Source organism: Hippopotamus amphibius, chromosome 5 (assembly GCF_030028045.1).
Source record: "Hippopotamus amphibius kiboko isolate mHipAmp2 chromosome 5, mHipAmp2.hap2, whole genome shotgun sequence".
Classification (NCBI taxonomy): Eukaryota; Metazoa; Chordata; class Mammalia; order Artiodactyla; family Hippopotamidae; genus Hippopotamus; species Hippopotamus amphibius.
In genome coordinates this window covers 170,893,503-170,919,982 of record NC_080190.1, presented here as the reverse complement: position 1 = coordinate 170,919,982, position 26,480 = coordinate 170,893,503, and the positions used below count along the sequence as shown (strand labels likewise).

Sequence of the window (26,480 nt, the reverse complement as noted above, 5' to 3'; positions counted from 1 at the left end):
CTGAAAGGGACTGGAAGGTCATGGCATCTTCCCCAGTTATGGTGAAGGGATGATGGGACAGGGTGTGGCTGAAGGCAGTGACTGGGAAAAAATGGAGGCAGTCCTTACATCAGTGAAGTTCTGTTTCACGCATTTGGGGGGGGGCCTTTGTCATTAGAGACATATGTTTATAATTGTGATGCCTTCCTGATAGATTGAACTTTTTATCCTTATAAAATGTCCTTTTTTGCCTCCACAAAAAATTTTTGTCTTAAAGTTTATTTTGTCTGATGGTAGTATAGCCACACTCCCGCTCTTCTGGCAAGTTTGCATGATCTGTATTTTCCATCCTTTTGCTTTAAGCCTGTTTGTGTCCTTGAATCTAAAGTGTGTCTTTCATAGACAGCCTATAGTTGGATCATGTTTTTGTTCTCTGTCCATTCTGCCAATTTCTGCCTGCTAATTGTAGTATGCAGTAAATTTATATTTAATGTAGTTATTGATAATGCAGGGTTCAAGTCTATCATTTTGCTATTTGTTTTCTGTATGTATTCTTTTTTGTGCCTTGATTCCTCCATTATTGTCTTTAAATAGATATTTTCTAGTATATAATTTTGATTTCTTTGTTGTTTCTTTTTATATATATATAAAAATTATTTTCTTAAGTTTCCCTGGGGATTATAATGAACATCTTAACTTTAAAAAGTCTAGTTTGGATGGATACCCACTTAATTTCAATGGTATATAAAAGCTGCTCCACTATAGCTCCATTCCCTCTCTCTTCCTTTGCACCATTATTATTAAAAAATTACGTCTTTGGGAATTTCCTGGCAGGCCAGTGATTAGGACTCTATGCTTTCACTGCCTAGGGCCTGGGTTCAATCCCTGGTCGGGGAACTAAGACTCCTGCAAGCTGCATGATGGAGCCAAAAAAAAAAAAAAAAAATTACATCTTCACACACTATAAGCCCTTCAGCACTGCTTTATTATTGTTGCTTTATTCAGTTGTCTTAAATCAGATAGGAGAAGAAACGGGTTACAGATAAAACACGTATATACTCATATATTTACCTGTGTTGTTATCTTTACTGTCATTCTTTATTTCTTTGTGTGGATTTGAGTTACCATCAAATGTCCTTTCATTTAATCCTGAAGGACTTCATTTAATATTTCGTGTAGGGTAGGTCTGCCAGCAATGAATTCTTTGAGTATTTGTTTATCTGGGAATGTCTAAATTTCTCCTCTGTTCTTGTAGTTTCGCTGGATATAGAATTTTTGGTTAACAGTCTTTTTCTTTCAACACTTTGAACATGTCATCCCAGTGCCTTCTGGCCTCCACGGTGTCAGATAAGTCAGCTGGGATCTTATTGAGGAATCCTTGTACATTTTGGGTTATTTTTCTCTTGCTTCTTTCAAGAGGCTATCCCTGTTTATGACTCAGTAGCTTAGCTATTATGTGTCTAGGTGTGGATCTCTTTGAGTTTGTCCTGTTTGGAGTTTGTACATCTTCTTTGATGTTTTCATCAAATTTTGGAAGATTTGGGTCTTTATTTCTTTGCATATTCTTTCTGCCCTTTTTTTCTCTTTTCCTTCCAGAACCGTAATGAAATAAATGGTAGATCTTTTATTATAGTCTCACAGGTCTCTGAGGGCTCTGCTTATCTTTTTTCCACTCTTTTTTTTCTGTCCCTCAGACTTGGTAATCTTGATTAACCTGTCTTCAGGTTCACTGTTTTTTTTCCTTCTGTCAGTTGATATTTGATGTTGGACCCTCTGGTGGATTTTTCATTTCACTTATTATACTTTTCAATCTCAGAATTGTTATCAAAGAATAATTTCTACCTCTTTACTATTTAGTGAGACATCAGTCTCATGCCCTTCTTTATTTCTTTAGACATGTTTTTAGTCTTTGAGCATATTTAGGACACCTAATTTAGCATCTATGAATCTCTGGCTTCCTCAGAGACAGTTTCTGTTGACTTCCACCACCCCACCCCCCTTGTATTCCTGTGTATGGGCCATACGCTTCTGTGTCTTTGTGTGTCTTGGAATAGTCTGTTGCAAACTAGATGTTTAAAATGATATACTAAGGAAACTCAGGAAATCAAATTTAGTCTTACCCTCCAGGATTTAATGTTGTTGCTTTTGTGATTGTTACTTTTTGTTGTTGTCGAGGCTGCTGTTTGCTGGCTTAGAGACTTTCCTGGATGAATTCTGTAAAGTCCGTATTCTTCGTCACAGGTGGCCCTGACGTCTCTGCCTGGTTAGCTTAGTGGTCTGCTGATTGTTGGACAGAGAGTTCCTTAAATGCCTTGAGCCAATAAGTCTCCCAGTCTCTGCTGAGGGAATCTAGGTACAGGTTGGGGTGCACCGTGCTCTGGCAGGCAGTTTACAACTCCACCTTAGCCTTCGCTTCCTGTTTGGATAAGTCTCATGGTCATCCAGAAGTGGGAGATTAGGACGACCTAAAGTGTCCCCTGGTAATGTGCACAGCCCTGTATATGCATGTGGCCTTCTAGGTCCCCAGGAATGTGTCAGAGCTTTTCAAAGTCTTCCAGTCCCCAGCTTTTCTTTTCTGATTTTTTGGTCAGCCTCTTATTAGCTCCAACTGGTAATAGCACTTCAGGCAGCTGCATTGGTAAAAAAATTGTCTCTGTTCATTTTCAGCAAATGCCCTGGGGATGTGGTTTCTCACTGCGCAGGCTCCGAGTCAGGTCACATAAAGACTAGTCATGGGAGTGGAACTTTTCAGGAAGCTGCCAGACAGGTCAAATAGTGGCAATTCTCTGGGCATAGGTTTTTTTTTGGGAGCTCCAACCCTCCTCTGTCCCCTCCCGTGGCTGCTGAGATGCTATTTTCACAGCTGTCATGACTGCTGGGATGTTGGTTTGCAAGGCTACTGTGGAGCTGGGGACAGGGAGATGGGACTAGGAAAAGTTAAAATACCATACAGCTTTCCTTTCTTACTGAGATTTAATCATTTTTCTTGAATGAACACCTTGGATTACGGAAAGTGTTTAGTTAATTTCCAGAATTTGAACAAGTTGATTTTGATACTTTTCCCAGTGCTCTCATTGTTTTTCTGGAGGAGCAGGTTTTTGGAAGTCCTCACTCTGCCATTCTGGAAGTTGGCTGTCCATTCGTGATGTTCTGGGACCTCAGAAAGCACATTAAGGATTGGGTTCATCAGCAGTAGGTGGGATCTACCTCTGCTGAAAGGAAAGGGCCACAGTGAGGGGAAAAGAGGGACTCTGGCTCTGAGCAGGTGAGAGGCACAGGAATTGACCCTACCCTGGGGCCTGGGTGTCTCCAGCCCTGGCTGTGACCATCAGCACGCCAGCGTGAGAAGAGCTGGGGCTTTGGGGTCATACTTGCTGTGTGACCTGGGGCAGATCACTTCACTTCTCTAAACATGTGTCTTCATCCAGGCAAATGGGGGTGATGGTCCCTAGAAGATGGGCATGCTGTGGGAAGAAGGTTCTAATTAGACGCTGCCCTCAGGAAAGGGGACAGTGAGGGATCCTTTTCAGTTTTGAATTTCTTGCCGTGCTCAGCCTACGTTCAGGCATTTCTTTGGTTTCTGGTCTTTTTATGTGGTATGAATAAAACACCAAGGGCCAGAAACAGTGAACTTTTGGCTAAAACACAAACGGTTATTAGCAACAGAGACAAACTGGAGATCAGTGGATTCTCCATTTAGGTGAAGAAATTATGACACGTCTACTTGAAGTTTATGAAGAATTAAAAGTGATGTTTGTGAAGGATTTTTATTGGCAATATAGTGGCCTAAGCATTTTCTTATAAGTAGAAAAAGAAGGCTTCGTAATTGTTTATCTACAGTCTGCTCTCAGCCATGGAAGGTGCATTTAGGAAAAAGGTTGGAGGAAATAAAACAAAATGTTCTCAGGGCTGCCTCTTGAGTGGTGGGATTGTGGGCAATTCTTTCCTGCTTCTGTAGACTTTTTTTAACTTAGTGATGCTCTTCAGTAAGCAAGGATTATTCCTACAGTTAGCAGCTTACAAAATGGAAAAATCTCAAAAGCGGAAAATACAGGGAAGTGGCTGCAAGTCCAGGAGATAAAGTAAGGAGGATTAGGTCGGTGGGGATGTTTCTGTCTCTTGTTTGGCATCTCAGTGTTTGATCTCTGCAAGGTTAGATGACCTGCCCAAGGTCACACGCCTGAGACACGGAGGAGGTGGTGCCGGGACCTGGGTCTTCTCCCGTAGTTGTGACAGAGTGATTACGAACATAGAGCTTCCCCCTCGGAGATGCCAGCCTGCTCCCCTTGCTGGGGGTGTCTGATGCTCCGGCATCAGATGAGGATGGAAATTGGTGGTGACAGATTCAGGAGAGAGTCCACTCCAGTGACTGTCACCCTTGGCTTTTTCGGGAAGGGTATTAAAGGCACTGCTCTGGGTGGGCATGGTTTCCTCCCTGGGGGGTTGGTACAGAGAAGCGTAAATCAGTGGGTACCCGCCTTTGGGGGCCCTGTGAACATCTGTCCAAATTGCATCCAAACTCTCGGAGATCCAGCCAGCTTTCCACCTCACACCAGGTTCAGAAATGGGCACCAAACCCAGAGCCCAGCTCAGGTTAGGGCTGTTGCTTTCAGACCCCAGTTTGGGTGGGTCTGTAGTGTAGATTCTGGGGTCCTGATTCCATGGGGCAGGGGCAGGGCCCGGAACCTGCATTTTGACCATGCCCCCAGGGAGTCCCAGGAATGGTCTGTGGTCATGCTTTGCGAAACACTGGGTAGGGAGCACCTGAGTGGATGGTACCTCAAAAGGAAGGGGTGTGGGATTTTGCAGAAAGACACATGGGGGTGGCCTGACTTGGGGAGAAGATGGCCACCGTTGGGACTTGAGTGCGCCTGGCCGTGGGCTGCATGCATCACGACAATGCCCACCCCCCATTGTGGGGGTTCCTTTCCCTTTGACAGATGAGGAAACAGAGGCTCAGAAAGGCTAAGTGACTTGCTTAGTCATGTGACCCACGTGAGCACCGCAAGTCCAACTGTAGACCAGACAGCGCAGGGCTCCCTGAATGTCACCTCCATCCTGTGGGCAAGAGGTCAGACAGCTTTCCCGCTGCAATACTGACCTGGCTCTTCCAGCAGACTGTCTTGGAGGAATAGGATGCTGGGGACAGGTTTTGATTGGGGGAACCATGGGGATGGGAAGGGGGTCAGGTTTTGCTAACATGTTGAGGGCCTACTGTGTGTCTGCGACGCCATTTCCCATCAGTCACGGTGTTCTGAGGAAGGGCGGTAACAGATGGTGACATGCTGCTTTTCGTGGTGATGCAGCAGTTTCTGTGTACCTGGCCCTGTTTGATTAGAGTTCAGGTTACCCCACTGAGCCCTCCCAGCCACCCCGGCAGCAGGACCGATCTCGTTCCACGTGGCAGAGGGGAAACTGGGTCCCAGAGAGGCCAGCGCCCTTCCTGTGACCTGAGCCCAGTGCTCTTCCCGGGCCCGTCCCTCAAAGGCCACCTCCCCCTGTGGCCAGCGTCTGGGGGTCTCCGGAGGAGTGCGGTGCAGTCAGGAGGGGACCTGACCCGGGGCAGCCACAGAAGCGGAGCCCATCCTCCTCTTCCTCGGGGGCTGAGTGGGCGGCGCCCATCCCGGCAGAGAGCTTGGCCGTGTGGGCAGCAGGATGGGGCGTCCTCTCCTTCCTGGCCCCCTTGGGCGAGGCTGAGTCTCTAGCCCTGTACCAGCAGCTCCGGGACACCAAGCCACTAACAAGACAGTTGCAGGGCCGCTCTCACGGTCCAAGGGCCATCCCTCATCCACAGACAGCTGGGCAGGCTCCTTAATTAAAAGGGCTCCATGGCTCCGGAGAGAGGAATTGAGGCCAGCTTCTGTTTGTGAAAGCTTCCTGCAGCAGGGATGGAGGTGTCTGGGCAGACTCTTCTCTGTGGGGGTGGGTGGGTGGGTGGACGGATCCCCTCCTCTTCTCAGATGCTGAGTCCAGGGCTGGGTTCCTCATTTACAGCTGGGGGCGGGGTGGGGGGCCCAGCAGCTGAGACCCTGGGGAGGTGACGGCGTGAACTGAGGATACGCTAGGCTTACCCGAGAGCCCTTCTCTCTCACGTCCTTTACAGCACCCTGGTGGCTGCTGTGCCTTCCGTGACAGTGCCGCCGACCTGCAGCCTTTAGAACTTTGCCCGACACAGAGCATCACCCCCGTCATCCCTGTTTTGTCCTCCTGCTCATGGCCCTCACTGGCGCCGTCACCCTTGGCCTTCCCAGCCGCGAGCGCGGTGCCCGCCACAGCATCCCCTATACCCTCGTCGCCCCCGTCCTGCTGGTCCGTATCGTCACCTCGCTGCTGTCCTTACCGTCCTCCTCGTCCTCTGCGTCCGTATCACCGTGCTCCTCCTCCTCATCCTCATGGTCACAGTCGTCAGCATCCTCACTTTTGTTGCCATCCTCCTCGCCATCCTGCTCCCCGCCCCCCCCCCCGTCATCATCCCCGTCGACATCATCCCTCTCTCGGGCTCCCCAGTGCCCAGCACGTGGTGGGTGCTCAGGGGTTACCTGTGGGATGAACGAAGGGATGAAATAAGTGCCTGCGTGTTCCAGGCACTGGGAGTGCAGAGATGAGAGACACAGGCATTTCACCCGCCGAGGCAGGAAAGAAGGAGATGCTCCCACCCGGCGCTGCGGGCAGTCTGTTCACATAAAGGCAGGTGTCACCCTTGGAGACCTCTGAGCCCTTGGCCCCGATGTCAGGGCCCTCAGCCTTCCTCTCGTCCATGGCGACACTCCCACCTGCCTCTTTGCTGCCTTCCTGGGCTCCTTCCCAAGGCCCTGCCCTGTACCTCCCCAGGGGACAGTCGGCACTGCTTTGTCGTATGTGGACGATCTGACCCCCATCCTGGCAGCAGGGTGGCCTCAGGGACGGGGCACGAGGGGGCAGCGTTCTGGGTCTGAATTCCCTCTTTGCCGTGTCGACCGCTGGGTGATGTCCTCATGTCCTCTGAGCCTCAGTCTCCTTGTTTAAAATATGGGTGTAGTAACTGTACCTCCCGAGGGTGTGTAGAATGGTGCCCACACGTGGCCGACCTGTTACACACTCAATGGTTTCTAATTGTTCGTTTATTCAATTGTTACACAAATGTTTCATTGAGGTTCTATGTACCAGATACTGGGGATACTTAGGGCCATGCATAAGCCAGGCTTCAGAGAGCTGTGTGAGGGGCACCGCCTGCCCCCAACTCTGCCCACAGCCTGGCCGCCCAGCCACCTCTTCCAGGGCTGCCTGTGCCGTGGGGCAATGATAGGATGGTGACCCGGGGCTGCCCCGCGCTCCCTGGCCAGTGTGACAGGTGATTCCCACTCAGCCACGGACCACCCCGTGCCCCCCGCAGCGCCCCTCCAACAGAGTCCTGGAGTGTTCCTGGCAAAACTCGATGCCCGCACATACCAGGCGAGGGCTGGCACGGCTTGGCTAGTCTCTCCCTGTATCATCTGCTTCAAAGGGTCCCCCTGACGTGCAGTGTCCGTCCCTCTCTGGACACACCAGAGGGGGCCTGCCTTGTCTGGCCGGTAGTTCGGCCAGCAGCTACCCCCTCATGCCGGGCTTGGACCCGGGGCTCCAGAAACAAGTCAGAGACTGCCCTTGAGGTGTTCCTGCTGGTCTGGGGAGGACAGAGGGGCCAGCTCACCTGTGCTGGACGAGGGGGTGGGGGAGGGGGGAAACCTCAAGGTGTGGGAGAGATGGTGCTGTTGTGCGGGGCTAGTGATGTTGGACGTGCCGCCGCAGCGACCCTCGGGCCGAGGGGAGGGAGGGCTCTGGGGAGGGCACGTGGCAGACCCCCGGCACCCAGACACCAATGCCTCCTCGCCGGAAGGATGCGGAAGACATCGATGAAGCAGAGGCTTTGCAAAGTTCGGTCTGTGCATCTGGACACCTGCCTTTCTGAGAAGGAGGTCAGGCCCCCTGGGCTGCAGCCCCTCAGACAGTAAGCGGCTGGAGCTGCCCGCACGCTCCCCCCTTCCTCAGGGTCTCCTCCACCCGCTGACCTCTGGGACAAGTCCTGCTCCCTCGGGACTGGCATTCACCAGGTCCCTTGAGGCCACCAGCCTAGGGGAGCCACGAGGCAGGGGCACCTCGGCTCCGTACTGGGTCCCTCCGCTGAGCCGTCCCAGTCCAAGGCCGAGGGGCCAGGGCTGAACCCGCAGGCCGGGTGTGGAGCCAAGGGGGGGGGGCTGCCAGTGTCCGTGGCTAGTGGCACAGCACATGCAAAGTCCCTGGGGCATAAAGTAGAAGAAAGGAGACTCGTGTGTGCCTGGGACAAGCTCATCTGCAACCTTTGCAGGGTGTCTGGGAAACCAAAAGGCAAAAATCAAAGACCAGAAGTGTTTAGGGAGAAGTCCCTGACCTTAGGAAGATTGGTGCCTGGCATTTCATGTCTGTCACCTGCTTTAACTCTCATGGCAAGCCTTGGGGGAGGTGCGGGTTTACTTGGCCTCCAGGACAGGCCCGGGCACAGGGTGCTGGAGTGTGTTCCCGGAGCCACGCGGACGAGCAAGCAGGCCGAGCTGGTGTGGCTCGCCGGGGTTTTTCCACTCTGTCTGGAGACACCTTGGGCTGCCGTTATGTAAGCGAGGGTCTGGGAGAGCCGTGGTCTGGAGAGAGAGAGAGAGAGAGAGAGAGAGAGAGAGAGAGAGAGAGAGAGTGTGTGTGTGTGTGTGTGTGTGTGTGTGTGTGTGTGTGTGTGTGTGTGTGTGTGTGTGTGTGTGCATGCACGCGCGCGTGCATCTCCCCGCCGGTGCTGGCTGCAGCCTTCTGAAAAGGAGGCAGACACAGGGCGGTCGTGCGGCAGCCGAGGGTGGCCCACGTATTGGTTGTGTGTCCTTGGACGAGTGACTTGGCTGAAGTCCTTTGATCCTGCGCGCCCCACAAGGCTGTGTTGTCATCACTGTCCACCTTCCAACGAGGGAAGCGAGGACAGGCTGTGCGCTGCGCGTCGCCCCGTGGCTCTCCTCCAGCGTTCGCACATGGTGCACGTGCACGGTTCATACCTGGGGAGGGAGGTGGGGCTCGTCGGGCTCCCCGGCTTCATCTTGCTTCCTTTCTACTGCTCTCCAGCGTCAGGCCCCAGAGGTGCATGTGTATGCGCACGTATCTGTGCACGTCTCCGTGTGTGCGCGCGCATATGTAGATGTGTACACTGTGTGCACGCGTGTGTTTGCGCGCGCGTGCACGGGGCCCCTTGGCATCACACAGCAGGCTGCACTGTGCAGTCACACCCATGTCCCAGGCCTCGCCCCACGGCTCATGGGATGTCCCCAAGGTCACACAGCGAATCATGTCCCCGAGACCAAGTTTTCTCACCTGTGAAGTGGACATGGCCGTCCCCGCCTGGCCACGCTGGCCGATGGGGGAACAGGCACAGAAGTGCTCTGTCCATGTCTGCTCCCAAGTCAGGGTGTCCGTGGGATCCTGCTGGACAAGCAGGGTCGGCCGGGGCTGTCTGGACGTATCTGTCCTTTGCCTGTGGCCTCTGCGCTGGGAAGTCGTGGCCTCTACTAAGTGCCTGTGTGAGCCGGGGGCGGAGCAGGCGCCTTCCTCGCGTCCCCGGCTTCATGCCGCCCCAGTCCCTTTACCTCCTGTGTCACAGTCGCCAGACATCAGCAGGGCCTCTGTCGTGCACGGTCCTTCAGGAAGTGGCTCCACGCAGCTGGGGGCTCCGTCCTCCCCGAGGCCCCGCGTCCACTCCCTGTTCAGGCAGAGCAGGGAGGAGGAGGGAGGGAGGGGAGACAGGAGAGAGAATGCGAGGCCCGAGGCCGGGGTTCACGGGCCAGGCCTGGAGCCCTGCTGGCCCCGGGGAGCCGTGTGGCCGGCTGTGTGCCGGAGCAGGAGGGGGCCACATCTACGTGAGCACCAGCGCTCTTGGCTAGAACCCAGCCGCCTCTGCTGCGTCTCGAGGAAATGAGTGTGTCTCACCACGTGGAAGCAAGTCTGCTGCCCCCAGACCCTGGCAGGTGCTGAGCTGTGCGCGTGTCAGAGGAGCTCGGTTCTAACTAGCACCACGCGCTTGGGACCGGGCCGGGCGACGTCCCCTGAGGCCGAGCGCTGACCCCATCAGCTCTGACAGGCCCCTGCCTCCCTTCCGATCCCTCCCTGCACGGTGGTGGGGGCCGGTCCAGGGAGCTGGAGAGACGTGCAGAGTCCCAGGCCTGCACCCGCTGACTCAGGACCTGTCTGGGAACGAGGACCCCAGGGCAGCCGGCCACGCGCCCCGGGCGGTTTGGGAAGCCGAGCGTCTTCCCTTCACCTCCACTCAGCTCATCGGGTGTGTGAGAGGCAGCGATGTTTGCGTGTAGCATTTTCAGCTGTGAAAGCAGTGTTGTCTTTGCTCCCCGGCCCTGCTCCCCACTTAGCGGGTGAATCACGTTCCTTGCGCCGAGGCGGGAGCCGGGCTTGGCGACAGGCCGCCTAACTCCCTGTCCCTTAGGTCCCTGGGTGCCCAGGGCGCCTTTGGGATTTCGGGGTGAGGAGATGAGGACATCCCTGGAGGAGGTGGCCTTTGAGCCGGGCCCTAAGAGGGGGCAGGAGCTTCCTGGGGGGAAGGGGAGGCCGCACGGGGGGCTTCGTGGCCCTCCACGCAGTCTGAGTACCTGGCCTCCAGGGCGCTCTGTCCTGCCCCCGGGGACCTGTCCCCCGTCAATTCCCCTCCTCCTGCACCCCAGGCCCTGAGAGAGTCTCCGCGTCCAAGGGAAACAAAGCACGCGTTTGAATAGCTGTGGCTTGGTTTCACTTTAAAAAAGCAAGCATCAATGATCACCCAACGAGTGGGTATTCTTGGGTGTTAAGCCTGACTTAATATTTCCTTATTCTACCATAGACTTTTCACAAGGCAGCCCCATGTTATATGGTTTTTCTTACAAACTTGATTTTTAAATTTAGGTCTGTTTCCCCAGATTTCCTTGTAGTTTTTGTCTGGCTTTGGGGTGGGGGTTACGGACTGTGGGTGGCGAGGGAAGGAGAGCAGAATGGGCGAGAGGGGAGGATTTTCTTGGGAGGGGCTGGAGGAGACAGAAGGGAAGCACCTCGTCTGCCGGGAGCGGGGCGTTAGGGGGGGCACCAGCTGGGTCTGACTCGGGGGCTTCTCCTCCGTGCCTCGGGGAGGACACCCCTCCCGTCACCTCCCCGCAGGGTGGCAACATCTTAGCTGGGTCCCGGCACCGTGCACGCCTTCAGGAGAGGGTGGCCGTGGCCGCCACCATCGTCTCTTCCTGTTCATGTTATTATGTCTCGCCAGTGCTGCCGTCGGTCGGTGGTCACGTCTGAGAAGGTCGCCCCGCGACACATGTCCTCTATGGAGAGGATGAACGGCTCCTCCCTGGCTCCGGCTGCGGCCCCGGGGGGCCCAGGGCGGGCGGCCGAGGCCCGGCTTCTGCAGTCGTCCGCGTGCCCGCCAGAGGGCGCCCTTGCCCTTTGGTCGCTGACCGCGGGCGGAGGCTGGTCGGCCGGCGGGCGGGAAGATGCCGAGGCCCGGGGACTCCCACCGTCCCAGCAGCCCCGCGCGCTCCGCGCTGGCCACGCTTTACGGGACCCTCTTCCACGGCGAACGTACTTGGTGGGTGGAGGACCTGTAGCGTCTTCCTGCAGCGCGGCTCCCCGCCTCGCGGGTCCTCGCTTGAGATATGTGAGGGGCTGGAGGCGGGGTACGCCTTGACCCCGTCCCACGCCTGGTGTCGGTCCTGCTCAGGTCCGAGCCGGGACTCTGGAAAAGGGGAGGAGTTTGGCTTTAAAAATAAGTTTTCCCCCCACTCCTTACTGAGGTGCAATACGCACAATAGAAACCTGGCCATTTTTCAGGCCTCCCAGGTGGTGCAGGGGTTGAGAATCCGCCTGCCAACACAGGAGACACGGGTTCGAGCCCTGGGCGGGGAAGATCCCACCTGCCGCGGGGCATCGAAGCCCGGACACCACAACTACGGAGTCTGCACCCTAGAGCCTGAGAGCCACAACTGCTGAGCCCACGTGCCACAACTACTGAAGCCTGTGCGCCTGGAGCCTGTGCTCCGCAAGAAGAGAAGCCACTGCACTGAGAAGCTCGCACACTGCAACAAAGAGTAGCCCCCGCTCGCCGCAACTAGAGAAAGCCCAAGCAGCAACGAAGACCTACAGCAGCAAATAAAAAATAAAGTTAAAAAAAGAAAGAAAACTAGCCATTTTCAAGTGTACAACTCAGTGTCGTTCAGGGCATGAACAATTTCTGCAACCACCACTTCAGTCTAGTTCGGGGACATTTCCATCACCCCCGAAGAAAGCCCAGGGCTCATCAAGCAGTCCCTGTGTTCTCCCCTCCCCCAGCCCCGGCGACCCCTAGTCTGCTTTCTGTTTCTACAGACTTGCCCTTTCTGGATATTTCATATAAATGGAATCATACAGTTACATTTTGTGTCTGGCTTCTTTCTCTTTGAATAACGTTTTCAAGGCTCAGCCACATTGTAGTATGTGAGAGCGATTCCTTCCTTTTAAAAACATTTTTTTATGGAGCTATAATTGAAATATAACATTATATTAGTTTCAGGTGCATGACGTAATGATTGGATATCTGCATATATTGTGAAATGATCACCACAATACTTCTAGTTAACATCCATCACCAGACACAGTTACGATTTTTTTTTTTCTTGTGGTCAGAACTTTTAAGATCTGTTCTCTTAGCAACTTTCAAGTATGCGATTGTGTGTTATTAACTATAGTCACTGGTCTGTACATTACATACCCAGGACTTTATTTTATAACTGGAATTTGCACTTTTGACCCCCTTCACCCATTTTGCCAACCCCGACTCCCGCCTTCAGAAACCATCCATCTGTTTTCTGCATCTATGAGCTTGATTCTTTTTTATGATTCTGTATGTGAGAAAATACAATATTTGTCTCTCTCAGACTTATTTTACTCAGCGTAATGTCTGTTTGTGCTGTCACAAATGGCAAGATTTCCTTCTCTTCTATGGCTGAGTAATATTCCATTGTATACAAACACCAGGTTTTCTTTTTTTAAAATTAATTTATTTATATTGGTTTATAACATGATATGCTTCATGTGTACAGTGTTATATTTCTACTTCCGTACACAGCACCGCGTGCCCACCACCAAAAGTTTGGTTTCCATCTGTCCCCACACTGTTAGACCCCTTTACCCATTTTGCCCTCCCCCCTTTCCCACCACCCTGGTAACCACTACCCTGGTTCTCTGTATCTATGTGTTTGTTTTTGCTTGGCTTATTCATTAATTTTTAAAAATTTTCTTTTAAAAATTTTTATTGAAATTTAGTTGACTTACAATGTTGTGTTAGTTTCAGGTGTATAGCAAAGTAATTCAGATTACACACACACACACACACACATATTCTTTTGTAGATTCTTCTCCATTGTAGGTTATTATAAGATACTGAGTATAGTTCCCTGTGCTTTACAGTAGGTCCTTGTCGGTACTCTATTTTATATATAGTAGTGACTATATTTTAATCCCAAACTCCTAAGTTATCGTTCCTCCCATCCCCCTTCCCCCTTTGGTAACCATAAATTTGTTTTCTATGTCTGTGAGTCTATTTCTATTTTGTAAACAGATTGATTTTTATCATTTTTTAAAAATTCCACATATAAGCGATATCATATGGTATTTGTCTTTCTCTGTCTGACTTACTTCACTTAGTATGATCATCCTTAGGTCCATCAGTGTTACTGCAAATAGCATTATTTCTTTCTTTTTTATGACTAAGTGATATTCCATTGTATATATGTACCACATCTTCTTCATCCATTCATCTGTTGATGGACATTTAGGTTGTTTCCATATCTTGGCTATTGTGGATAGTGCTGCCGTGAACATAGGGGTGCATGTATCTTTTTGAATTATAGTATTCTCCAGTTATATATGCCCGGGAGTGGGATTGCTGGATTGTATTATAACTCTATTTTTAGTTTTCTAAGGAACGTCCATACTGCTCTCCATAGTGGCTGCACCAATTTACATTCCCACCAACAGTGTGGAGGGTTCCCTTTTCTCTACATCCTCTCCAGCATTGATTATTTGTAGACTTTTTGGTGATAGCCGTTCTGACCAGTGTAAGGTGATACCTCGTTGTTGTTTTGATTTGCATTTCTCTAATAATTAGCGATGTTGAGCATCTTTTCATGTGCCTGTTGGCCATCTGTATATTTTCTTTGGAGAAACGTCTATTTAGATCTTCTGCCCGTTTTTTGATTGGATTTTTTTTTGATATTGAACTGCATGAGCTGTTTGTGTATTTTGGAAATTAATCCCTTGTTGGTTGCATCATTTGCAGATATTTTCTCCCATAGGTTGTCTTTCCATTTTGTATATTTTCCTTTGCTATGCAAAAGTTTTTAAGTTTAATTAGGTTCCACACCAAGTTTAATTAGTTTTCTTAAAACTAGGTTAGTTTCTTTATCCATCTATCCACCAATGGACACTTAGTTTGCTTCTATTCCTTTTTTTTAAAGCTGAATGATATTCCACTGTAGAGATAGACCACATTTTGCTAATCCATGCTGATGGACATTTGGGCTCTTTCCACCTTTTGGCTGTTGTGACTAGTGCTGCTATGAAGAAGTGTGTATGAGTATTTGAATACCTATTTATTTATTTATTTATTTATTTATTCATTTATTTATTGCGTTGGGTCTTCATTGCGGCTTGCGGGGGCTACTCTTCGTTGCCGTGTGCGGGCTTCTCGTTGCAGTGGCTTCTCTTGTTGCTGAGCATGGGCTCTAGGTGCACGGGCTTCAGTAGTTGAGCACAGGGGCTCAATAGTTGTGGCTCTCGGGCGCTAGAGCACGCACTCAGTAGTTGTGGCGCATGGGCTTAGTTGCTCTGCCGCATGTGGGATCTTCCCAGACCAGGGATGGAACCTGTGTCCCCTGCATTGGCAGGCAGGTTCCTAACTACTGCGCCACGAGGGAAGTCCCTGAATACCTATTTTAAATTCTTTTGGCTATATACCTAGGAGTAGACTTGCTGAAAAGTCTTTAAAGGAAGTGGTTTTTTGTTTCCTTGGTCTGTGCTGAGTAGAGAACATTCTTAAGCAGACTGTAGAGTCTTGCCTGTTGCTTTCCTGCTGACTTCTGGGTGGTCACCACCATCTGCCACGGCGTCATTCCCAGCACCCTCAGGGCCCCCTGGAATGCATCTACGCCCCCATCTGAGGGGTATCCTGATGCCAGCCTCCCAAGGTCTTTGCAGGACTAAAGGAGAAGCACATGGGGCTGCCCAGGCTCAGTTTCCTCATCTGTAAGATGGGAATAACAACATGTGATCGGACCCCACTGGATCCTCATAACATGAAGGAAACAGGGCCTGGGGAGGTGCAACCCAGGGGGGCCAGCTGGAGTCTGGACCAGGCTTTCTAGGAGCCCCCCGTCTCGCCTGCCAGGCGCTCCTGAGTGATAACACGGACCAAGCAAGAGATGAAACGTCCATTTAACACAAGCGGGGGAGCGGGTGCCAGGTTGATATGAGCGTGAAGGCCCCTGAGGCCGGGTGGGCTCTGCCTTCACCTGACACCCCTCATCCCAGCCTTCCAGCCCTCCCAGGAGGGGGCTCACCGGCTTCTCCCCGGGGCATCCTTGCATGAGGCCTCCCTCCAGACAGAAGGAGAAAGAAAGACCTACCATGAGCAGTCGTTAGAAATTCGTACCTTGTGAGCTTGTATGTTTTTCAAAATATATTTTTAGGTTTCCTTTCCCCCTTAAGACATACAGTGAAGCAAAACCAAAAGGGAACATTTCGGGAAATTAATAATAATAATAATAATAAAAAGCCTATGAGGGAATTGCTCTGTCATTAAATAAAACACTAAATCTGCCAGGTTTTCCTCCAGGGATCACAGTGCCAAATCGGTGATGGAGCAAGTCACCAGGCCTCCAGGCGCCTCCAAGAGGGGCCCGGGCTCAGCCTTAGAATCACACAGCCCTGGACAGAGAGCCTCAAGGTTCTCATCTGTGAGATGGGGTCACGGTGCTGTGGGCTGGGTCCCCGTGGCAATGGTGGGAAGGGGCCTCCATCTGCCCGGGATGGGTACGCGCGCCTGCTCTGCTTGGTGCTCTGAGCAGGGCAGGGCTGACCTCTGCCCACTTGGGGGAGGTGTGTCTGCAGCCTTGTTTGTGTATCTGTGAAATGGAGCCAGCAGGTGGCTCTTGCCACAAGGACCTCACTGTGACAGGGGAAGGTGGGTGGGGGGCGTGAGATGGGGCTTGGGGGTGGGGAGCCACGCGCCTGGCTGGCCTCTCGCTGCCCCCTCCTGCTCCCTCTGCTGCCCCCGTCCCCCTCCCCTGCGGTCCTCTCCTTCCTCCAGTTCTGCAGCATCGTGACTTCTGCGTTAGACAAACAGATGGTCGGTTTTGTCTTATTTTGTTTGGCCTGTGCCACGTTTTAAAGTGTTTCATTAGATACCAACTAGATTCCAGTCGCAAGTAGTTCCAGCTTCTCTTTAAAAATCAGGACATTGGGTCACCCTGGCTTGGGGAGCAGCTGCTCTTTCCGGGGCCCCGGCTCCCCAGCTGGCCACCGGCTGCCCGCGGACTTGGCTGGCCTCACCTGCCCACCTCCCCTCGGACAGACCTGGTGGCCTGTAGGAGAAACCGTGTGAGGTACAGGGCGTGTGAATTGCAAAGTGCTTTGTTATCCATCCCTAACTGCTCTTCATTATTTGTAGCCATGCTGAGGTGTGGGGCATGGTGAGTATTAATCCACTGTAATCAAAACACTGGCTGAAGCCAGATTATTGGGACGAGATGGGAGTGCCCGGGACGGGCTGACCGGAGGCTGCGCTCAGGCCTGAGGGTGGAGCAGCAGCCCCTGTTTCTCAGGACAGCCTCCTCCGTGGCTGGGCTCACCCTCATGGTGGTGAAGTGACTTCGGAGGCTCTGGACATCACGCTCTGGCCCCTTCAAATCTGGCGGGAAAGAGCAAAAGGCTCATTGGTTCAGGGCTTGGCCGGAGATTCCATCAGAGCCCACAGGAGGCATCATCCCTTCCCGGGGGCGGGACAGGAGGCCTGCACGTCATGCCAGGTCCCCGCAGGGGCCCCGGGGGACATCCGGGTTCGGTTATAACGTGAGAAGGGTGTCTTGACCCGGGGCTGCCACAAGGGATGGCCCTTTCAGGTGAAAGAATGAATGCAGAAACGCTTTGCAGACGGTAGAGAGCTGTGGAACGGACTGGAAGGGACGCTGTGTTCCTCACCCTCCTCTACAGGAGAGAGAGTCAGGCCTGGAGTCTAGGTGGCTTTCCCAAGGTCATGGTGGGTGAAGTAGGAGATGGAGCCAGAGGTAATCCTTGGGACGGACTGATTTCTACCCGGGGAACCTCTGGAGGACCCTTCCCGCCCACCCTCACCCCCACTCCCCATGCTCCACGGGGCCAGTGAATCATTTTCCTATTTGGTGTCTACAGACACCTGGGTCTTAACAACATGAGGAGCCCGTGCCGGGGCTGGAGCTGGGCCAGTGCCGTGGGGGGATGGATGAGCGGGCTGCTTGTTGCAGGCTGACGTGGGGAGCGGCCAGAAGGCACGGGGGGCCGAGGGCAGCCCCCTTCTCTGGCACCTCCCTCCTCAAAGCCTCCCTGAGTCATTCTTTAATGGAATGTGTGCCTATTTGAATTCCTACAGGCACAGAATCCTTGCGTGTCCTTTATAAATATTTCATTCTCTTCCAGCAGCAAATTTCCTGATGCCCAAATGCCTGGGTGGCCATCTTCTTCCCGGAGCCAGGTGGCTTGTGGCTGGGGGTGACACCCACGGCCGTTCTCACCTGTCACCTGGCCTCGATGGCCGCTTCTGCGCGGGGAGCAGCAGAGCACCCCCCGGGGGTTGGGATCACCGTGAACTTGACAGAAGAAGATGAGGAGGCCTGGGCAGGGAGGTGACCACCCATGTGGTCCCTAAAGGGCGGAGTCAGGGCTGCAACCCAGGTTGTCCTGATGCCAGGGGCAGCTTTGTCCTGCCCACTGCAGTATCCTGGAGGAGAATTCAAGGGGGTTGGTCATTTCTGGCAGAGGGATCAGGGCAGGCTTCAGGGAGGGGCACTGCACAGTGAGGGAAGCTCTGCAAACTGTGCAGTGCGGTGAGAGTCTGGAAAGGTCATTTACGGCCAGCTGTTGTGGGCCTAGATTCCCAGGGAACAGGAGGGAGCCATAGATAGTTCTGGAGTGTCAGGAGCGAGGCTGGTCTGCGACCCACACTGCCCAGTTGCCTGATTTACTTTTCACAGTGAGGACAGCCCGCTGGACACTCATGGCGTCTTAATGAAATGCTGCCCAGGGCAGGAGCCGGGCCTGGGAAGTCTCGTACCTGGTGGCTGTCACGCTTCTGGGAAATCCCATGTGAGCCGGGGGAACACAGGGTGTCTTGCAAGGGAGCGCTGCCTTCTAGCTGGCTCTTTGGGGAGCCCCCAACCCAATGGAAATGATTAGTTTTATTACCCTCCTTCCCTGCTCACTCCCCTCGGGAAGATTCAGCCTATTCATTTGCTTTATTTGTTAGCCAGCTGCAGCCCAGAGATGCAGGCCTCTTCTCTGCAAAGCCTCTCCCAGGACAGATCAAAGAGACCCACTAAGTATATTAAAGGGGCCGTGAAAATTGGGCTGGATGATGCAGTGTCTTGGGCAAAGCTGCCCCCAGCCATGCTGGGCTCAGAGCTGGGCTCGGGGATGGGCCAGAACTTTGAGACAGGCTTGGGAGATGGAGGTCACGTGCACGGCGATGCCGCTCTTTAAATGCCGAGAGCCTACTCCGTGCTGGGCTCTGGGATCCACGGGGTGAGCCAGGAGTGGGCTCTGCTCTCCTGGGAGCTCACAGTCTGGCCAGAAGGCAGTGGAAGGGAGGAAAGAGGGGAGGACCTCCAAATGGCATCTCACTGGAGGGTTAGGGTTTCAACATATGCATTTGTGGGGGACAGACATTTAGTCCATAGCAGGGAGCTGGTGACCTGATAAGAGGTCAATTCCCAGTGCATCTCTGTCTCTCGTTGCTCCTTGTCCTTGGCCCCATTTCACAGATGAGGAAACTGAGGTGTCTTTCTAGGATACTCAGAAGTCCGGATCAGCTTTTCAAGGTGGAGCTTGTTATTTGAACAGTTCTCTCCCCATTTTGGAGCTGTAGGTTAGGAAGCCCGTGCTGGCCTGTGGTGTGGAGCTGGGCTCTGCAGCCCTCTCTGGGTGGGGAGGTCAGTCGGGTGAAGTGGAGGTTCTTTTCCAGGGCTGACTTTCTGCATTCCTCTTAACAAATAGCCTTGCAGCACTCCGTATGCTCCATCCCTGCACCTGGGCTTAGCACGTGGGTGTGCATTCACGTGCTGGGATGTGGGGCTGGGCTCGTGGTCTTCCTTTCTGTGCTCCTAAACCTACTTCACCACACACGTCCACCTGCCCTGCCCTTAGCACTCCTGGTGGGGAGGCCAGTGTCCTGGGCTTGGGCTCTAAGCAGAAGCCCATTGCCTCTGCCTGGTCCTGGGCCCTGCCACCTGCTGACAAAGAGAACCCCAGCCCAGGGAGCACAGTGTTGGAGACACAGCTGCCATGCGTATACACTGGGCAGGCTTTTCAGGCAGTCACCACAATTACTGTTCCTGTCACTGGTCCCCATGGCTGGCCTCACACCCAAGGGCCTGGCCCCTTGTGGCCTCCTGAGCAGCCCACAGGGCCACAGGCAAGTCTGAGTCTCTGGCTCTGGACACGTAGAAAAGCCAGAAGAGAGGGGTGGCAGGATGCAGAGGGACAGTGTGAGTCACTGTGTCCCCTGCATGCAGGGAGCTTCACACCTGGTGGCCAGTGGCCTCTGTGTTCCCCAGTCTGTGGAGGTCTGAGTGGCAGTCATACTGGTTACTGCTGGGCTCCTGCAGGGCTGATGAGGACAACCCCGTGTCTTAAGGAGAGGTCATAAGCTGGTCTGATCTCCCCTTTGCAGCCTCATTTCTCACATTTGTCCGGTGAACTGAATGACTTTGCTGGGGTCACAGAGCAGGAGCCCAGAGGCATCCACCTGGGGCTGGGGTTTCAGCATCTCTCCTGTGCCCCATGCACACCTCCTGAGCCCCATATAAATCAACTTTAGATGTCTCTTTGCCAAAAGGATGAATTGCTTATGATGATGGAAGGATGAGCAGTATGGTCCTAGGTGGGATTCCTGAGGTTATGTCGGTGGAGGAGAAACTGGCTCCCAGTGCCTGGGAAGATGCGGGGCAGGGGGAGCATAGGGTCTTAGAGGGAAAACCAGGACAGGGATGTGGCTCTGAGCTTGCAGGAGTGGTCCTCACAGGTAGGGTGGGAGGTGACTGAGAAGAACAGGCACCCAGCCTGGGAGTCCTTGGCCTTGTGACACCCATGCCCTCCACCTAAGGTCCCCTTGCGCAGGCACTGGGTGGGGCTCAGGGCATGGGCTGGGTGGCAACCCTCAGGAGATCTTGGGGGAAGATGAAAAGCTCCCGTGGACCTCTGTGCCAAGCACAGGTCATGGTGCGTACATAGTCAAGGCTCTTGATGAGTCTGAATGGATAACGTATGAGTAGATGCATAATTCCGGCTCCCAGCCCAGGGAGGCCAGGCTGTCTTCATTCACTCACAGATTAAAAAAAGAGTCTTTTAAGATCTGAGTTGTCACACATGTTCTGTGAGAACATTGAAGATTTGTAGCCTGTTCTCCTCTTGGGCTCTCTACCCTGTTCCATTGATCTATATTTCTATTTTTGTGCCAGTACCATACTATTTTGATTACTGTAGCTTTGTAGTATAGTCTGAAGTTAGGAAGCCTGATTCCTCCAGCTCTGTTTTTCTTTCTTAATATTGCTTTGGCTATTTGGGGTCTTTTGTGTTTCTATACAGATTTAAAATATTTTTGCTCTAGTTCTGTACAAAATGCCATTGGTAATTTGATAGGGATTGCACTGAACCTGCAGATTGCCTTGGGGAGTATAGTTATTTTAACAATATTGATTTTTCCAATTCTAGAACATGGTATATCTTTCCATCTGTTTGTGTCATCTTCAGTTTCTTTCATCAGCATCGTATGGTTTTCAGAGTATAGGTCTTTTGCCTCCTTAAGTAGGTTTATTCATAGGTATTTTATTCTTTTTGATACACTGGTAAATAGGATTGTTTCCTTAATTTCTCTCTCTGATCTTTTGTTATTAGTGTATAGAAATACAACAGACTTCTGTGTATTAATTCCATTTTTCCTCTTGGGAAGGAGAAGCTGTCTTCTCTCACATGTGTCTGGCATATGTGCATTTTGTATGTTCTCCAGCACATGTCATACCTGTAATCTGTAGATGTCATGTATGCTATTGAGATACTCATATGTACAATCCCCACAGCATGTGCATACATGTGGTGCGCACATCCTGTGTCTTGAGTGCACTTTCTGTGCACACCCACATCCCGTGTGGGTGTGCTGTGGGTAGACTGTAGATGCTTTGTGTGTTGTTCTAATGTATATATGGTACATGGCTTTTGCCCATATGTTTCACATCCATGTGCAATTTCTCTACCTAACACATCCATCTTTCATAAAGTTCCAAGGGCATGCCGTATCTGTATAAAGCAGCCACAGGTGCTGTGTCTGTGTGCTCCGTAGATACTTTCTATATATTCTATATGTAGACGTGATATGTGTCGACCCGTTTGCCTGCAGTGCCCACTGTGTTGCATCATAAGCACATATGGGAAGCAGATCCGGTGGGGAGTACACGTGGTACATCAGCCAGGGTCTTTGCACGAGGTGGCATTCTCAACTTGAACAGTTAATTAATGGGCTATTTATAGCATGGGACGTGTGGGTAGGGTAGAGGGAAAGCAACGAGGGCAGGTGTGGTAGCCTGGGATGAGCAGCTGTGGATGGCTGTCAGTCAGCCTGCCTGGGATGTAGCTGCTGGCACTTGTAGAGTCACTCCGTGGTGAGAACCTGCTGGCAGGTGTAGCTCATTACCAAGGTCCTCTTCTTCCTCCCTTCCTCCGACCTCCTGCTGGAATGAACGCAGCTGGACACCAGAGGGCCAAGAAGCTCTTGAGGTGGCTCATACAGGTGAGCCTCCTCAGTGGAGAACAGGCTGGAGATGGGTGTGTCTAGATGGGGACATTGAAGATATCTGGCTGGGCCTCCACCTTCCTGGAAGGCTCTGCAAGTTGGGCAGCTTCTCTTTCGCTGCAGTGGGAACGGTCCTGTGCCCCAGACCACTGGGCTCCTAGGAGATGTATTCACGTGGAAGGCCCTGAACTTTGGGGGTGTTTCTGGCCCACATTTTCATGCACATGTCTTGCTAAGGGATGTCATCTCTGTAACGGACCAGTGAGGTATCCTGTGGGGCATCAAAACGATCGAGTTCTTTGTAGTATGATGGGCCGCGGGAGAACTGACACCACCCTGAGACAGGATACACGGGCGTACTGTTGTCCAGGCCCTGTGAAGGGACACCGCTTCCAATCTTCTTTACTCACAGGAAGGTGGGGGAGGCTGGCACCTGGTTTTGACCCAGCAAATGCTGTGCTGGTTTCCTCCAGTAAATATATCCCATCCGGAACCGTAAGCTAATTTACCGCCTTATTAAGTTGCCAGCAATCTACTGTTTTCCCGCCTCCATCTGGGTTTTATATCAGCCACGCAGGTGAGCTGTATGGAAATGTCGTGGGATTCCTGCCCCTGCATTTTGTATAAATATAAACCCACTTGTTTATCAAGATGCGCTTCATTCTTTCCTGAAGACCTAAGTCTCCATCTGGTGTCATTTCCCTCCAGGCAGAAGAACTTCCTTTAGTAATCGTGCTGTGCAGAGCAGCTGGAAAAAAGTTTTTATTCTGAAAGTGGATTCTGCCTTCATTCTTAAAGGATATTTTCCCTAGATAGACAGTTCTGGGTTATGGTCTTTTTAAAAAGCTCTTTAAAGATGTTATTCCACTGTTTTCCTGGCCTCTATTGTGTATGATTAGAAGTAAGTGCTGTTCAAATAGTTGTTTTCCTGTATGTGATGCATCATTTCTCTCTGGTGCTTTCAAGATTTTCTCTCTCTGGTTTTTGGTAGCTTGATTCTGAAGTGTTGGTTTTCTTTCTATTTATCTTTCTTGAAGCTTATCAAGTTTTTCGAATCTGTAAATGTGTGTCTTTCACCAAATTTGGTTAATTTTGGCATTTCTTCAATTTTTTTTTGTCACTTTCTTTTTTCTAGGACACCCGGTAACACTGTCCTACAGGTCTCTGAGGCTTTTAAAATTTATTAATTTTTGATCTTTATTCCTCTCTTCAGATTGGATAATTTCTACTGATACACCTGTTGTTCTCGCCTTCCTGCTGTGTCCTCACCTGACCTTTCTGGCCCAACTCCAGTGTTGTCCTGCCATGTCCCCTCTTTCATAAGGGCTGTGGGGTTGCCCAGGGGTCAGAGCTCTGCGCTGCCTCAGTGGGAGTGAAGGCCAGAGAGGGTACAAACGTGTGATGTCATCTCTGCAGTGAAAGTGTGGCCCCCGGGGCAGGCAGGACGTGGCACAAGTCCATGCCAGGGGAGAGGCAGGCAGGCTGAACATCAGTGATAAGTCTCTGATTGAGAGGCGTGGGCTACAGCAGTCAGAGCAGGCTTCCTGGGGGAGGTGGTGGGAGGGGTGCAGGTCCCTCCTGAGTCCTAGGGCCCTGGGCTAGGTGCTCTCTGATCTCAACAGATCTGCACAACAACCCCACCTCAAAATTACTGTCCCATGTAACAGATGAGGAAACCCAGGCTGGGAGAGGTTGTCTGGGGCCCAAGGTAACACAGCTGGTTAAATGAGCGTGGGTGTGTGCCTTGGGGAGCACCAGGGAAGCCTTTCTTGATGCGGCAGGATTTGAGATGTTGGAAGGCCATGTTCATCCTTCAAGTTCTCAGTCCAAATACTGCCCGAGATCCTGGTTTTCTCCTGGGCAGTATTAGTCCTGGAACTTGAACTAGTCTTAGGTTCCTTCTGCTGTATTGTGCAGACCCTGTCCTGGCTCTGACATGATCACTGACCAGCTGGGCAACCCCAGCAGGTCACTTCCTTTCCAGCACCACTGTCCTCATTCAAACGTAAGGAAATACAGGCTCAGCTTTGCATAGTTGATGTAGGACATCCATGAAGTGACAGTCTGTGAAGCTGTGTGATGAGTTTCAAAAGCACTGACACACCTGAGGTCTCTAAAGAGTACCTGTTCCCTCCATTCTTTTTTTTTTTTTTTTTTGGTTCCCTCGATTCTGACAAGGCCGTGTTCATGCAGTGGCAGTCATTTATTCTGTGCTTTGTTAAAGAGAGACTTTATATGCTCGGTGTGTCTCTGTGTGTGGGGATGCAGCAGTGAACAAAAGAGGTAAAAACCTTCGCCCATGTGGTGTTTAGCTTCCAGTCTGCAGTGTCCCCTCTCAATTCAAGACCTCGGCTTTGAAGCCTCATTCTTGGTGGCTGAAAACTCTGGGTTCAAAGCCCAACTCTGAAGAAATCAAGTCATCTGCTATTAAGCAGCTAACTCAGTTTCTTGCCAGCGGTGTTGGCTGCATCGTGCCTGGTTTACAGGGTCATCATGAGGTTAGAATGAGGCCATGTATGACAAGGAGTGGGCACAGATCAGCTGATCAATCCTGACTTCCTGAGCTGGGCACCGGGAGCCTGGGCAGGAGGCAGGGGCTCTCAGGACCACACTGAGCTTTCCAGCACCACCCTCGAGAATGTGGAAATGGGGGTTCTTTCTCCCCTTTCCCAGCACACCCAGAGAGGACTCTAGTGGCTCCATGACCCTGCCCCCTCGGCCCCCACCCCTGCCCTGTGCACCCCTAGAACCTTCCCTGGGGTCTCCGCCTCCCTGGGCAGCCCCACTGCTCTCAGCAGGGAAGGTGCTGGAATCTGCACTTCCTAGGCTTTCCCCCCACCTGTCTGCCTAATCTGGCCTTAGACTGAACACTTCTTTAAGAATAAAATCATGGAAGTTAAAAACAATAACAACAGCAGAAAAACCCAGTTAGGATTCTTTGACTATCCACTCTCATCATTGATCCGTGGGGGGCATATTTACTGTTCTCCCTTGGACTGGCTACTTCTGCAGTTTTCTACAAAACATTGTGAGTGAACATGCTGCTTTTCTTTGAGAAAACTTTGTGTTGCTCTAAGAACAGTGAAATGACCCCCAAACTCCTCCTCTGACCGCCCCCAATTCAATGCCCCACACCACCTCTCCCATCCCCGAACTTTAAAGGATGATTTTTCATTGATTCTTCCCCCGTTCTTCTCCCCACACCCCTTCAGGTTCTGGGCCTGCCCCCAGCTCCATCCCAGCTGCCATGCCCACATCCACCCCCATCCCACGCCTCAGGAGACCCCGCCTGACTCCCTCTGCCTGTGTTCTCACCTCCTCTCGCAGGTTACGGGCACGCCGCTCCGGGCACGGACGCGGGCAAGGCCTTCTGCATGTTCTACGCGGTGCTGGGCATCCCGCTGACGCTGGTCATGTTCCAGAGCCTGGGCGAGCGGATGAACACGTTCGTGCGCTACCTGCTGAAGCGCATCAAGAGGTGCTGCGGCATGCGCAACACGGAGGTGTCCATGGAGAACATGGTGACCGTGGGCTTCTTCTCCTGCATGGGGACGCTGTGCATCGGGGCGGCCGCCTTCTCCCAGTGCGAGGAGTGGAGCTTCTTCCACGCCTACTACTACTGCTTCATCACGTTGACTACCATTGGGTTCGGGGACTACGTGGCCCTGCAGACCAAAGGCGCCCTGCAGAAGAAGCCGCTCTACGTGGCCTTCAGCTTTATGTATATCCTGGTGGGGCTGACGGTCATCGGGGCCTTCCTCAACCTGGTGGTCCTCAGGTTCCTGACCATGAACAGCGAGGACGAGCGGCGGGATGCCGAGGAGCGGGCGTCCCTCGCCGGCCACCGCAGCAGCATGGTCATCCACATCCCCGAGGAGGCGCGGCCGGGCCGGCCCCGGTGCAAGGCGGACGTGGCGGACCTGCAGTCCGTGTGCTCCTGCACCTGCTACCGCCCGCAGGAATACGGCGGCCGCCCGGCGGCGCTCCAGAACTCCTTCGGCGCCAAGCTCGCCCCCCAGTACTTCCACTCCATCTCTTACAAGATCGAGGAGATCTCACCAAGCACACTGAAAAACAGCCTCTTCCCGTCCCCCATCAGCTCCATTTCTCCCGGGTTACACAGCTTTACCGACAACCACAGGCTGATGAGACGGCGGAAGTCCATCTAGGGTCTGGGGCGGGAAATGCAGACAGAAGTCACTTGTCATAGTCGACGTGAAGTCTCACTGGCCCAACTCGTCTTATTTATTTATTATGATTTTCCTTTATGAGTGTGATTACGTCATCATTTTTTCTCTCTCTCCTTCCTTCTTTCTTGGTTTCATCTCTTCCCCACCTTTCCAGCGAGACAGAGCAGGCCAGAGGGAAAACAGAAAGGCCCGTCTTCCTGTGGAACTCGCATCTGAGCCTGAGGCATGGATTTCTTCCT

The 26,480-nt window shown here is 52.3% G+C and overlaps 1 protein-coding gene across 1 annotated transcript in view; it reads left to right on the top strand.

Annotated features, from left to right (window-relative positions):
* KCNK9 (potassium two pore domain channel subfamily K member 9) overlaps positions 1 to 26,220 on the top strand; it is an 82,566-nt gene extending 56,346 nt beyond the window's left edge. The window contains exon 2 of the mRNA XM_057736918.1: positions 25,379 to 26,220. Coding sequence (XP_057592901.1) covers positions 25,379 to 26,220 — 842 coding nt within the window. The remainder of the gene's footprint in view (positions 1 to 25,378) is intronic.
* The last annotated feature ends 260 nt before the right edge of the window (positions 26,221 to 26,480 follow it).